Genomic DNA, 15481 nt, shown 5'->3' with positions numbered 1-15481 from the left:
AAGGAGATAGGAAGAGAAAGAGAGTGTATGAGTGTGAGAGAGGGGAGGAGTGTCTCTGTGTATGTGTGTGAGAGAGGAGTATGAATGTGGATGTGTGTGAGTGAAAGAGAGAGGGAGAGACAGATGGAGAGAGACATACAGAGACAGAGAATGAATAGTGGAATCTTAACAGTAAGAAGGAAATTAGGGAGAGTAGGGTTTTGATTTTTGCTTTTTAGACAGTGAGGAAAGCAAGTTGGATTTCTTAGGATAAATTGTCCAGTTTCTATAATGACCTCAGTTTTCCCTGAACTACTCTAGGTGGACCTGACCTGAATGTCGAAGGATGGAGGATCCTGAGACAGGGATTAGGGAAAAGTTCTTTTTAGGCATTATGATGTGTAGGAATTCATTAAAGCAGAAGACAGTATGTTGGCCTAGGATACTATTTAGTACTTGTGCAGCAAACAGGAGCTCCTAAAATAAGCCTGAATGGTATGTTGGGAATTGGTCTAAAGAGCATCTTCATTATCAGGCTAGTTTGTATTTCTATGCTAGTCAATAAGGAAAACCAGTAACTACTCACTCAATGGAGTCCTCACTAAGCTCTTGACCTACAAGGAATACATGTGATTATACCTTTTAAGAAGGCAGTGTGGGAACAGTGGCAAGACTTCTGGATCTGAAGAAAACCCAGCCTCAACAATAGAGCCTTCTGACATCTCTTTCCTAAAGTACAGATCTGATGGTGTCACTCCCATACTCAATGAACCCCAATGGCTTCCTATTACCACTAGGATCAATGCTAGTCTTGTCTTGGAAGTTGACAAGCTTCAAGTATTTAGCACTAGGCAAAAATTCCAAATATAAGTTCTTCCTTTTGGCATCTAAAGTTTTTTATTCCCAACCCCAAGATACCTTCATAGCTTTAATATTCCTCTTCAAGAGTACTCTGGGATACCCAAGCAGACCTTCTCATTATTCCTTACACAGAGCCCCTTATCTCCCACCTTTACATCTTCACACTGCCTCTCCTTTGCCATGTCTCTTAGAATTCCTAGATTCTTTCAAGTCTCAGCTGAATTGCCACCTTTCCTTGATCTCCCCAGCTGCTCATACCTCTATCCCAGACATCCAAAATGTTTTCTGTGGCAAACTAAACTGTAAGCATGTCATGGGCAAGAACTAATTATCGTCTATTTCCAGTGCATGTGACACAATAGGTGTTTAATAAATGCTTCTTGCATGGTGGATTCTATGGCCTTCCAGGTCACTCTTTCTGTATTTCTTTCCTCCAAGTTGAGAGTTGGATTCCTACATCTCCCTGCTTAAATTCCATCTTCCCATCAATGTTATTTCCATCTCTCCCACATAGCCCTTATCTATGTCCATTGACTTATATTTGCTCTATATTCTATTCCTGTCCAGCACACTCTCTGGCACCTTCTAACCCAGATTCCTAATTTTCATTGTGTCTTAAAGTCCTTCAAGACCCCATATCATAAGATGAAATTTAGACTTCTGCTGGTGCTCGGGAAGCAGAACTTGTGGAAAGATAGAGGCAAGCTTTGGCTTGGTATGAGGTACACCTCTAGAGATGTCACAAAGAAGTAAAGTCTTCCATCACTAAAGGCTGAATTATCATCAGCAGCATAGACAATTTCTGACACCGTATCCAATTCAGGTTCTATTCACATTTAGATTTCGTATCTAAAAAAAAAACCAGAATATCAGATGGACAAACTTTTAGAAAAGTTTGGATTTTTAGATCTCAAATTTTTCTCATTCCCCAAACTCACTTTTCTTCATGGTTATCCTTTCCTACTGATTATAACAAATAACTGCACACCATTTTGTCTTACCATAGGTCATTCATCTCACCAACCTGATTTATATAAATCTGGGAAATGCCTCCACTTGCAATTTTTTCAATCTGTACAATGTTTAACACCACATATATTTTATATGCATGTGGTTGTTATAAGTACATGTGAATACATACATATTTGCATGTACATATGGCTACAAATTTTATTTTCACAAAGGGGCATTGTCTTGCCTCAGAAGAAAGTCATTGTGTATACCTCAGTATGAGTTGGGAATTTTGGGTTCTGTTCTCAGGGGGTATTTATATTTCTAGTCTTCTATCTAACTAAGAAGCATGTTTCTGTTAGAAAAGTTGAATTGGGGGAAAAGCTCAGTGGATTGAATCACACCTAGAGACAGGAAGTCCTAGGTTCAAATCTGACCTCAGACACACTTCCTAGGCAAGTCACTTAACCCCCATTGCCTAAAAAAAAAAAAAAAGTTGAATTGGTTATTGGAGATGGGGGAAAAGTAGGCAAATTTTTTTGCGTAAGAACACTGGGCAAATGACCTTGGGCTTACTGCAGAGCCACTCATTTAGGACATTCGAGCAACAAGCCCACTCTTTTCTGTCCCTTCAAGGGTACTTTGTGGATTAGGAAAGAAAAAACACTTGGGGAACCGGTGAACTGCCAATTACTATAACCTAAGTGACCAATAGACCAATACCCATGGTCCATCCACCATCACCCCACAGAGACCAATATAGAAAGCAAAAATAAAGACACAAGGAACTGCAAAGTTACAAATTTATTGGTTTGGAAATAAATACAAATATCTCATTAAGAAACCTTTCTGGATAGACTTGACACCCTACTGTCCACCACTGGTTCTCAGTCACTCCTGCTTCCTCAACAACTCTTCTGCCCAATGACCATGTGAAGCCTCCAAAGGATGGAGGCTCTGGCAAGTGACGTCTCCCCAGGCGGGTCATCCTCTAAAAATATACTTTCTACCAACTCTGAAGTGCCTGGGTATCAAATGGCCAGGTCCCACAGGCTGAATTGCAATTAACATCATTCCAAAAGGAAAATTCATAGTTAGCTAAAAGCATAGGTCCAAAAGCCAGCAGTCCACAAAAAGACCATCATAATTGGTTGTTCTGTTTGGCAATGCTTTCTCCAAAAAGGTGGAGGGAGAGTCAACTGAAAAAAATGCAGGATATTTCAGAATCTTGCATCTTACAGGTCCCATCACTCCCCCATCCCACCCCCACCCATAAGGATTCTCTCCGCCCATCTTTTGACCAAAAGCCCTCTTTACAGGAAATGATTTCTAAACAAGTTAACAAGATTAAGCCAAAGTCAAAATGCACAACTATCTTCTTATAGGTAAGATCACCAATCTAACACTTATTCTTTACAATAGAATTGAGAGGTAAATTCATTTGAGGATATAAGATTCCAGAGTGTTATTTTTTCCCCCCAGCAAGGAATGGGGATAGGGGGAGTTTAACCAAATTGATGCTAGAATACTCCTTTAAGGAACTGCAGAGGACTGCATTCTGATCGATGTGAAGAGCCCAACAACTCTTCATCCTTCTCCCCCACATTTTTTAGGCATGGTTAGAGTACTACAACCATTAGGCACCTAGGCCACAGAAAGATTATGCACAACAACTCTTACCCATTATTCATATAAATGAAATTAAAATCATAGATTCAGCTGGAAGGGGCTTGGAAGCATGAAATTGAAAAATAATGAGCATCAGTGTTAGAAGGATCTTTAGAAGATCATTATTTCACAGATGAGGAAACTGAGGGCCAGAGAGGAGAAACACGTCAGTCTGTATCATGAAACTCTTCCCTATGAAATTGCCAAGGAATGAAGATTCCTTTTAAGTAAGGTGGGAATCAAAGAAAAAAGGAAGGTTCCCTCACCATATTTTAAGGAAAGGTATGGTAAGGCCAAAAATCCCACAAAAGTGAAATGTCAAAAGCCCGTCAATAGTTTTCATCATGTTTAAAGCCTTGTGTTTACATTGACTATTTTGATCAAATGTTAATGGCCTCAGGAAGAAAATGGGTTTTATGCTTCAAAATTAAAAGGCTTATAAATGCACAATGTAATTTTAAAGTATCTACAGTTATGATAGTTTAAGTTTGAAAAAAAAAAACCCAAAAACCTGCCAGCGTAAATGTGAGCTTTATCATTTACCCTCATCAAAGAAAAAAAAACCACTCACAATGCACTGGACTCTCCCTCCCTACATCCAAATAGTGTTGCTTATTATTACAAACGGGGTCAGTTTTTCCTTTTTCTGCAAAGTTAGTAGACAGGCCTGTACCTTTGACCAAAGGCCAATATGACTATTGCTAATCAGGCCAGCCTAAGGGTTTGTTTTTTACAAAGAGGTTTTTCTCTTCTATCTTTTTTTTTTTTTGGGGGGGGGGTTGCCTCTCTTCAAGACTGATGTGAGAGAACACAGCAGCAATCAGAACTTTGTGAACAATTTAATCAAGAGACCTTGCTTTAAATTGGTCCCCATTTTTCCACACCCCCAACCCCTCCAACATTGAAATGACTCTTCCCTCAATCCACCTCCCTCTGTTCTCACCAGAGCTCACCCTCAAAAATAAGCTTTGGATTAATACCAAGTTATGTGCAGTGTGATATAGGAGGGGTGGGATGTGGGGCTGGGGGAGGAGGGAAAGGAGGCAGCTACTTAAACCCAAGTTCAGATCAGAGCCAGGAGGGAGAAGCTGGGCTCCAAGGGGCTCCCTTGTCTAACAGGAGACTTCCATGGACTTGAGCCCGCTATTGTCCCCAGAGCTCCCGGAGTTGGGAGTGATCTCGAGGCGGGTGTCCGTGTGGGAGCGGCTGCGGGTCCCCTCACTGGTATGTGAGCGGCTGCGGGTCCCCTCACTGGTGTGCGAGCGGCTGCGGTTCCCTTCCAAGGAGGTGACACTGGAGCCAGAGGCTGTGCGGGACCTCATAAGGCGTGTCATGCTGGCAGAGGGCACTGAGAAGAGAGAAGAGATTTAAGGGGGGGGGCAATCATGGTGGAATCTTGCTAAAAAGAACTCAATCCCTCTGGTCCAACTCTCCATCTTGCCAAAAAAGGATCAGAGAGTCGAGAAAGGAATTCTATGCTGTCATCAAGCTCTTTAAAAATTCTAGTGTTTCCTTACTGCCTCCAGGATCAAATATATCCAGGATATAAAACCCAGTTTGGTGCTCAAAGCCCTCTGGAACCTACCATCCACTTTCCAGGCTTTTTACATCTTGTTCACCACCATATATTCTTTGATTTGGCAACACAGGTCTCCTTTGTCATTCTATGAACAAGACATTTCATTTTTTGGCTCTGCACACTTTCTCTGGGTGTCCCAAGCCTAGAATGCTTCAATTCCCACTAAAACCTCAACTTCTACAAGCCATCCCTAATCACTCTTAATCTAAAATTTTGATCATTATTTCCCATTTGCTCTATCCATCGCTTGTCTGTAGATATTGGTCCACAAGTTGACTTTTCCTTTTGGTTGTGAGTGCCTAGAGTCTTTTTGTCTTCATAGCTCCAAGACAAGCCTCCTCATCCTACCAGTAACAGTCAAATAGCCTACTAGGTGCATGATAGGTATGCAATGTTTGTGAAAGGAACAAACAGATTAAATCAATTTGATGTGCAGATAGATTGGGTGTCACCATCCATTGCACAGTAGGGGAATATGCCACCATACTTGTATGCACATTATTGGGATAAACCATTATTGGGGTTTGTGCCCTGTCTCCATGACTTCTTCCCGCCCCTCTTTGGGATCATGCAAAAAAAGTGGGAATAAGTAGATTTCAAGACTTCTGCTTTTCCTTCTCTCCATTCATAACAGTTAGCCAAGACTCCCGAGAAAAATCCTGGATATTCTGTGAAGTGCCTGACTCAGCTTTCTCTATTCCTCCCCAACTAAGGGCATACATTTATTTGGGGGAGAAAAATAGAAGAAAGCCTAGACTTGGCACCAGTTCCAAGACAAGGTAAAGAAACATGAGAGGCTTGGTGGGTTCTGGTTATCTCACTGGCCAGTAAGTGATGTTGGAGGTTCCAATATTTAACTCAAAAGGCACAATACACATGCAATCTTTTGAGAGTGATGGGAGAAGGGCTAAATACACGAGGAATAATGGCATCCTCTGTATAGAGTTGTTGGGAGAACCCATGAGATAGAATATGTGTAGCATGCTTTGTAGACCTTAACTTACACTAGGAATGGACATTTTGTAACTGATAGCCATTTAATACAAGGCATTCCACAAGGTTCAGGATAGCTTTAAAGCACTAAGGCTTAAACTAGCTCTAAAACCATACTAAGACTTTTGGGACACCTGTATCCATAGATATGCATGTGCCACCACAAGCATATATATAGGCATGGATCGTCTATACCCTTATGTGCACATGTGAGTATATATGCATACACACACATATGTAGATATTTATGTATGTCTATATATCTGCATGTAAAAATTTATGAATAGATCTCTATAGAAAATATAAATATATTTATAAAATTATTTAAATTTTACACATAATGTATAAATATATTTATAAATCTGTTTAAATTTTATATAATATATGAATATATTCATGAATCTATATAAAGATTTGTACATTGGAGTTGGAGAAGGAAATGGCAACTGTTCCAGCATCTCTGCCAAAGTACAACTGAAAAATGACTGAACAACAAAAAGATATGAAAGCATTAGTGAATATACATGAATTCAAATTCATTCATTCGGTAGATATTTAGCACACAAATTGTGCAGTGGATCAAGAAGCCCCGAGTTCAAATCCAGCCTCAGACATTTAATCGCTGTGCAAGTAACTTCACTAAAATTGGGGATAATAACAGCACCTACGTCACAGATAATATTTATAAAGTGCTTAGCACAGTGCCTGACTCACAATAATAGCCTTAAACAAATGCTTTTCCCCTTCCCTCCTCTGCCTACATATAAAAGGCAGAACCAGGCAACAGCAAGAATTCTGGACTTGGATATCAGATGGCATGAACTCTACTCCCAGCTTTGCCACTCACAATATATCTAACTTTGGAGTTAAGTCACTTGGTTTCTCTGTCCCTCTCAAAATTTTCCTAAAGCTTTGCAAAATCCTCTAAAGATACAAAGAGGACTATAATGCCATCTTTTCCCTCAGAGCTTTCAGTGGAACGTGAATATAATATCAGGGAGTTTATAATATAAAAGAGTCTTGTTATTAAGTGCTCAAATATCCTCTTTCCATCAAAAAAATTAAAAAAAAAAATCACACCTTCCCTTGAATTTCTCACTCCCCCACAAGCTCTTTTATCTCTCCTCTACTCCCTCACAAAAATTCAACCAGAAAAGTGCTATCTCTGGGGTACCTAAGGAGGCAGAAGATTGGACTGGTTGACCTCTGACATCTCTTTCATCACAAGATTTTTCAGAATGTGGCCCATGACTAGCCACCACTGACACAGCCCTAAATAGAGAATCCAGGAAATCATCGCATCATCTTGGGCATGAGCCTACATTTCAGAACTGGCCCATGGGTATGTTTGTCCTGGCCGAAGAACAAACTTTAGCCTCAGCAAGAGAGACTGGCAAATTCATACGTTTTGCTTCTGTTTACGTTCTTTTTTTCAAATCAAATAGTTACACAAAGGCCTTCTGCCTCATGATGGGTCAAAAGCAAATAATCATAGATTCTATTTTTATGGCACTTTGTGGTTTTCAAAGTGATTTTATATATTCTTTCTGGCATTTTATACCAGAAAACTAAACATTTTCATTAACTTGGGGCTTGTCTGAAACACCCCTGAGAAGAGAAACCTTAGCCAATACATAATTCATGAGTTGATTCTTACCTCCTAGAGGTTAGCCAGTATTAAGGCTTTGGTTATTTTTCAGTCATTTCAGACTCTTCATGACCCCATCTGCGGTTTTCTTGGCAGAGATACTGGGGTGGTTTGCCATTTCTTTCTCCAGCTAGTTTTACAGATAAGGAAACTGAGGCAAATTAGGGGTTACACAACTATTAAGTATCTGAGGCCAGATCTGAACTCAGGAGGATGAGCCTCCTGATTCCAGTTCCAGTGTCCTAGCTGCCCTGTCTTTAGTTTTAAGATAAGTAGACCATAGGAGAGGATGAATTAAATAGGCATCACATGGCTTAGATGTGTTGGAAACACATAGCATGTGGAAAAAGGAGAACCGTCTCTCAGGGCATAGGCAAGTTCATCTGACCTTCCTATCCTGCTCCCCGAGAATGGAGATAAATTTGTACTATCTGACTCACAGGGGTGTTGGGAGGATCATCTTTTTTTCACAGACAGTAAAAAAGTGCTATAGAAATAGGAGTCACCTGTGCATAATCTTATCAATGACTCCCCTTCTCAAGGAGGGAAGGAAGAGAGAGAGAATTTTGAATTTTAAAAAACTGAATGTTAAAAACTGTTTTTTACCTAGAATTGGAAAATGTCTGCTTTAAAAGCAAGGTACCCTCCATTATCCAACAGGTAAGACTGGGGACTTTACTGTGGCATAACTGGCCCAATTCTACTGGAATGTATTATTTAAGAAAGTAGGCACTGGCTTTAGAAGGTTCTGTGCCAATGACCAACTGGAAAGTATGTTTTGCATGACGATCAAGTATAATCCAGATCAAATTGTTTACCATCCCTGAGGGGGGAAGGAAGAGAGGGAAGGAGACAAATTTGGATTTTGAAGATTTTTATGACATATAATTGGGAAAATAAAATATCTTTGACAATAGCTGATAAATGCTGTGTTAATGGGAGAGCAAAGGCCAAGGAGGTTGGAATCCCCACAAACCACAGCATTGCCCATCTTATTGACCACTTTGGGATAGCTACAAGCAAGCAGAGATGAGCAAATAACTCCATCTGCTTTAGGGTATTTCCAAATTCTACCCTAAGGGCCACTGACCTTCCCCTCTGCTCCCCAAACCTAGATGAGGGACACTCAGACCCTTTTTCTGCTTTGGGAAACAAGCATAGCATATACTTACTGTATCCCATTCCCTGCACAAAGTACTTGAAAGCCTCTGCAAGCTTGGCAGGCTGCAAGAGAGAGGGGGGAGAAGAAAGCTTTGGTCAGGTGGTTCACTTCTCCAACCTGGAAACTGAAGCTCTGAGCCTCTACTGGGCCTAATGGTTCCCGGGAATTGGTGGTATAAAATGTAAAAGTGGAGAAAAATGAGGGAAGAGGGTCTTATGGTGCCTTTTCTCAAACCCAAGGGAGTAAGATCTACATTGGAAGCCCAGGATTGTAGACAAAGTGATGGATCTGAATTCAGAAAGATCAATTCAAGTCCTGCCTCAGTCACAGGCTAGCTGGACAAATCATGTATACGTAGTACACTGTATGGGCCTTAGTTTCCTTTTCTGTAAAAAGAAGGGTTTGGATGACCTCCAAAGTCCCTTCTAGATCTAAAATGTACAATAATACATGATCCATGATGGCGACTCCTGCTACGCCATTTGCTGGCTTTGTGACTTTGGGTTAAGCCATTTCCCCTTTCTGAGGCTCAGTTTCTCCAAATGTAAAATGAGCAGAATAGAAGAACCCTAAGGGGCAGTCCAGCTCTGCTTGACCTTCTTTAGAAATTTTAAGGAGTGTGGCAAATTTCTGAAGCAAATTGATTCCTTTTCCTCCTTGCCACCCTAATGTTTTCATGGTCTCCAAAATGCCAATACAGTTATTTAGGGAAATTACATAGCTAATTGTGCCTTACACAATAAAATGTTATGGAGAAGTATTTGTTTTAGGAATTAAGGGCATGAAATAAAATATTTGATTAGATCTCTTTCTCCTTTCAAACAATGGGGCTGGTTATCCCTTGCCACACAGGACTGTGAGGGCTTAAGGGCAACTCTTCACAGGGACAGCTGTGGGCAGGCTGCATCAGGAACTTGCCAACATGGGTAACTGGTGGGTATTTAACATGTCTGGCAGCTTAAGCCTAAGCAGGTTTCTGTTTACAAAGCCATCTGTTCCTTTTGGGGTTTGGCAAGCCAAACTGTCTTCTAGGTACTCCCATCTCTCAAAATGAAACTTCAAAGAAGATGAATCACGTAAAGGACACGACGGTTGTTTTTTGGGAGTGAGTTTTTTTTTTAAGTGAAAAATAAGTAAAAATGGGGTGTAGGAAAGTTAATAGTGTAGAAATGTAGAACTTGGGCTGGAAGGGACCTCCATTTTTAGGGAGTTGTTTTCTTATCGTTAGAATGAAAGCATTAGACTAGATTTTGGATGGAAAGGAAGGGAGGGAGGTCAAATCAACAAGCACTTATTGAATGTCTTCCATATTTGGAGCACTATAAAGTAGAAAGAAAATAAAGAAAAAATGGAACAAAGGGTGGAGAAAGGAGATGGAGTAGAAGAATGAAAGGGGGAGATGAGAAAATGAAAGAGAAGAATGTGGGACTGGGGAGGAGAGTGGGAAGGTGAGGAAAGGGGGAAAAAAAAGAAAGTTGAAATTAGGGATGAGATTAATGAAAAACAATTTCACTAAATGAGTTAAATATTTTGTGCTGGTGGAGAGCTCTCCCTGGCAATCTTTGTGTGTTGTGAAAATGCTGTGGGCATTTACCACAGCTAAGGGCTTGAATGCTGAAATCCAACAAACTATGGGGGATGATGGGGTGGTGGAAGGAGAAGGGGAAAATGTGGGCAGACTTGTTGCAAAACTGTTCTCTGGAACATGCCCTGATGATTTTCTAAAGCTACAGCAAGGCTTGAATACTGTAAGCAGCAAGATCCCACTTCCCAGTATTGCAATGTAAAATAAATAAATATTACTGTTTAGAGCATCAATTATAATCAAATATTACCTGAGAAATTTGTGGCAGGCCTCCACAGTCCGCCATCTAGAAAGAGGGAAAAAAAATTCAGGTTAGGAGGAGAAATAAGCACTTTACAGAATTCCATAGGAAATCCCAGAAGTCCCAGAAGCCAGCAATGTCAGAAAATGGATCCCTGTGGTTCACTCTCCTATCTGCACCCCAACTGGTCATCTTGACCATCTACTTACTGCATCCTGACCCACTACTTACTATCTTCAAAGCTGTCCTCTTTAGATAGCACTAATCAAAGGAAGCTTTTCCTTAGTTTGATGTCCCTCAAAACTTTCATCCATTGTAATTCAGAGTCTGTCTCCCTTCTTCACTTCATTGTCTTCAAATCTAGTTTTCAGGGCAGCTAGATGGCTCCGTGGATAGAACCAGACCTGGGTTAAAATACAGCCTCAGATATTTCCTAAGCTGTGTGTTCCTGGTTAAGTCACTTAACCCTGATTGCCTAGCTCCTGCCACCCTTGCATTTTAGAAAGGATACTAAGATAGATGATAAGGTTTGTCTTTTAAATCTAGTTTTTGTTCAAAATATCCTTCATAAGACTTTTCTGTGAACCACTGGTTTCTTCTCTATTCCCTGGAAATCACCTTGTATTGACATTTTGCATATAATGTTAAGCATGAATGTTATTTTTTAATGAATAAATAGCTTTCTGATGATAGGTGCTGTCGCCTTTTTTTCTGTTTCCCTCATGCCTAGCAAAGTCCCACCAAAGGCACTTAATAAATGCTATGTGGTATGGTGGAGAGGATAGGAGGGCTGGAATCAGGAAAACTCGAACTTTGTGAGTTTAAATCTGGCCTCAGACACTTATTAGCTATGTGACCCTAGGTAAGTCACTTAAACTAGCTTGCCTCGGTTTCCTTATCTGTAAAATAGGCTGGAGAAGGCAATGGCAAACTATTCTTATTAGTTTTGGCCAAGAAAATCCCAAATAGGGTTCCAAAGCATCAAATATGACTGAAAACAATTAAAACAACAGAATCAATAAACCCAGCATTAGAAAATGCAACTGTGACAACCTAAAATTCTACATTGTAGAATAAGGTTGTCCTGATGCCCCTCAGTGCTAGTGCCCTCCTTCTGCTGATTATTTCCTGTTGTTTAGTTTTATTTGTATGTGGCTGTCTGCAAGCTATTTCCCCTAGAAGACTGTGAGCTCATAAGAGCCAGGGATATCTTTTCTTTTCATCTACATCACTTAGCACAGTGCCTGGCACTTAAGAAAAACTTGTGACTGACCTGGGCAAATATATCTAACTATAAAATGCTAGTTATTATTGCTCTTCCTGACTTTATAGGGTTGTTGAATGGGTAAAATGTGATAAAAGACACAAAAACACTTGGTAAAGGGGAAGAACATCACACTAGGCAAAGAAGACTTCTGGAATAACAGAGAGAACACTTAACTAGATGGAAGTCATGAGACAGAGGAGTTTGAGTCTCAGCTCCTCCACCTGCTTTAAATAAATAAGAATAATCCTTACTTTTTTCCCTTAGAGTTCCTTGGTTCCAAGGCAGAAGAGCAGTGAGAGCTAGGAAATTGGGGTTGAGGGAACTGTTCAGTCACACAGCTAGGAATTAAGATAAGCTAGATTTGAACCCAGGATGTTTCATCTCCAGGTCTTGCACTATATCCACTAAGCCACCTAGCTGACCCTATTTTTTAAAGTGAATCTTTAAAAAGAAACTTGTGTTTGTGGGTTGTTCCATCCTTGCTCAAGAGAGCTGTCTAGATCAATTCACTTCATCACACTTATATGCCAGGCCTGTGACAAGCACTAATCACTGATAGATGGCTACAGAGAGTGAATGAATGAACCTCTTAAAACTAGCTTAAAAAGTCAGGCATCTTGGATTCCAGTCTCAGTTATCTCCAACAGACAGTGGGACTGTCATCTTGCCCTCTCTGGGGTTTGAAAACAATGATAAAAAAAAAAGATGACCTCTTGGAATTCCAGCTTTGGAAGCTTTGGAAGACTCCTACTTAGGGTACCCTGATCCTTCCCTCATTGAGCAAACTCAAAGACTTCTTGAGAGAGGAAAGGAGGCAGGGACCTGTGGGACCTCCTCTCTCTTCTTCTCATGGAACTAGCTCTTTCCCAAGCCCAGGTCTGCCTCCTAATAGTGACCCACCAGAAACAGATTATTTATCACCAATTCATTGTGTTACATCTATTATGAAGCAATAGCAAATTAAATCCAATAGCCTTTGGTCAGCTCTTAATCTGGCCTCAGGCTAGCTTTTAAAATCCATTATGGAATACATTCCCAAACAGACAGTCTGCAGAGCCTTGGCTGGACTCCAGGAGCTGAGCTTGCCCTTCAATGAATGGCCTTGAGAGTCAAAGGCTCTCTGGCCTCTTGGCTCCTGGGCCAGCAGGTGTCCCTCTCTGTGGAAGATACCCTGAACAAATAACCCCCCTCCTTAAATGGGCTATGCTGGTTTAGACAGCTCATGTACCATATCTGTGTGTCCATCTCTACGGAGATAAATCATATAGGGCATATAGGCAGGAAGAGCTGACCTATGGACAAGTCAGGAAACCAGTTTTGCCTCAGTTTCCCCATCTATAAAATGGGAATAAAAATGACCTCTTGTTGTGATGATCAAATGAAACAATAATCAATAGCACAGTGCCTGGCACATAGTAGATGCTATATAAATGTTAGCTATTATTAGTTGTCATTCTGGAGGATATCTAATAAAGAGGAGCTCAAAGAAAGAAGAAATATGTCTTCCCGTGAAGTGGCCTTTTTCTGTGAAAAAGATATGGAAGAGCATGGGACAAAAATGAGAAGGCGTGGTGGCCATGAGTACTAGTACATGACTAGATTCACTGAACAAGGTCATTCTTATTAGAATGCATACTACTTACAGGCAAGGATCACTTTGTCTTTCTATCCTCAGGACCCTATACAGTACTTGACACAATGTGTGTGGACTGAATGAGTGATTGGCAACAACACTCTCCCATTATTCTTTGATCTAGACTGGGGCTCAATCTCCCTTGGATTCCCTAGAGAACTTGCATTTACCTAATAAATTAATCTCTTTCTTCTACCCGCTCCATATCTGCCTCTGGACTTCACTAACAGCTTGATTAGGAATTCTCTAAAGTCCTGAAACTATCTCACTCTGGAGTATCCATCCACCATGTTGGTACCATTCACCCACTAGTGATTTCCTTCCTGCAGTTACATTTTGGGGACAGACCCAGTTCCTTCTCTTCCTGGCTCTGTTTCTGGTTCTGCGGCCATGATTCTCCAACTCTCCACAGAGACTTTATCAGCTCCCTTTTATATATGGTTTTCCCTCACTAGAATGAAGCTCGTTGAGGGCGAGAAATATCTTTTTCCACATGCAGGAATATACTATGTATGTAAAAAGAAATAAAAACTTCCTACCTGTCTTTCTTTCCCTCCTTTTCCCCCTCCCCCCCAAAATGCCCATTCTTTTACCAAATTACCTTTAGGAGGGTGGTCTTGGTTGGATCCAGTTTAGAGTTGCACTCCACCTGTGAAACACAGAAGGAAAGAGTTATCTCTGCTTTCCTAGAAATGCCACTCCTACAGTCACAGCTTTAAAAAGGAAAATCTAAATTCATGTTCTCAGTTTCTTTCTAAACATATTGGGTGGGAAAACAGGGTGGCTAAGTAGATAGAGCCAGGGCTGGAATCCAGAGGATGTGGTTCAAATTTGTCCTTGGATGTTTCCTGGCTATGTGACCCCAGGCAAGTCACTAACCCCAATTGCCTAGCCTTTACTACTCTTCTGTCTTAAAAATCAATACTTAGTATTGATTCTTAGATAGGAAGTAGGGGTTAAAAAATTATATGTGTATTAGGCAAATTATTTCCCATCTCTGGGCTTGATACATAAAATGAAGTGAATTAAGTAGAATCCCCCTCATCTCTAAAATTCTATAGAATAATCAACTTATGAATTAGAAAAGATAATTTTTCACTTTCTTACTTGGGTATGTGTTTTGGTTTTAGAAGACTATTCACTTACAAAAGTGAATATGGAAATGTTTTGCATGATAATATGTGTATAATAATGCAGACTGAATTCCTTGCCAGCTCCAGGAAGGGGCGGGCAAGAGGAAGGGAGACAATTTGTATCATAAAACTTATGTGGAAATGTATTACATGGAAAAAATTGGAAATTTGGAAAAAATTAATTGGAATCAATTGGAAAAAAATTAAAAACTGAAAAAGGATTGGAAAGAATGTTAGAAACACCTAGGTCAAATCCTACCCCCACCCAATGTTGGGGACTCTTCTATAAGAACCCCTACAAATTATCATACAGTCTCTCTATAAACAGCTTAAGTGACTGGGAGATCACTTTCCAGCAGACCATAATGCTTCCAGTCCTACTTATGATGAAATTGATCCATTTGTACGGACAAAATCTACCCTCCCAATAATGTCCATCCACCAATTTTGGTTCTGCACTGTGGAACTACATTCTTTTTCCTTTTTCTCAATGATACCCATTTCACAGACTTTCTGAATTGTAAAAGAGACCCAAGAGACACCTGAAGGGGTTATTTCTCCCCTTCAACATCCCCTAACAAATGGTTGGCCAGACTCATATCCCATTGAGTTTTTGCTGTTAGTCCTCTAGGCTAAACATTCCTTCCAACATTTCCAGTTCTTCAGCTGTTCCAAATGGTACCTATCCTGAGTATTTGTCTCTGAAAATAATCCAATTTGTCTGTGTTGTTACTAAAATGGGGGCTCCTGAGCTCCACATGATACATTTCACCATCATATA

The 15481-nt window shown here is 40.4% G+C and overlaps 1 protein-coding gene across 2 annotated transcripts in view; it reads right to left on the bottom strand.

The window, feature by feature from the left end:
- Nucleotides 1-2576: 2576 nt before the first annotated feature.
- NDRG1 (N-myc downstream regulated 1) overlaps nt 2577-15481 on the bottom strand; it is a 72205-nt gene continuing 59300 nt past the window's right edge. For both annotated transcript variants that reach the window (XM_007488363.3, XM_056823035.1), the window contains exons 13-16: nt 14169-14216; nt 10677-10712; nt 8852-8903; nt 2577-4807 (exon numbers count right to left, since the gene is read on the bottom strand). In XM_007488363.3, coding sequence (XP_007488425.1) covers nt 4572-4807; nt 8852-8903; nt 10677-10712; nt 14169-14216 — 372 coding nt within the window. In that variant the 3' untranslated portion in view covers nt 2577-4571. The remainder of the gene's footprint in view (nt 4808-8851; nt 8904-10676; nt 10713-14168; nt 14217-15481) is intronic.

This window comes from Monodelphis domestica, chromosome 3, assembly GCF_027887165.1.
Source record: "Monodelphis domestica isolate mMonDom1 chromosome 3, mMonDom1.pri, whole genome shotgun sequence".
Taxonomy (NCBI): Eukaryota; Metazoa; Chordata; class Mammalia; order Didelphimorphia; family Didelphidae; genus Monodelphis; species Monodelphis domestica.
The sequence above is the reverse complement of the archived record's forward strand: the minus strand, read 5'-3'. Positions and strand labels throughout refer to the sequence as shown.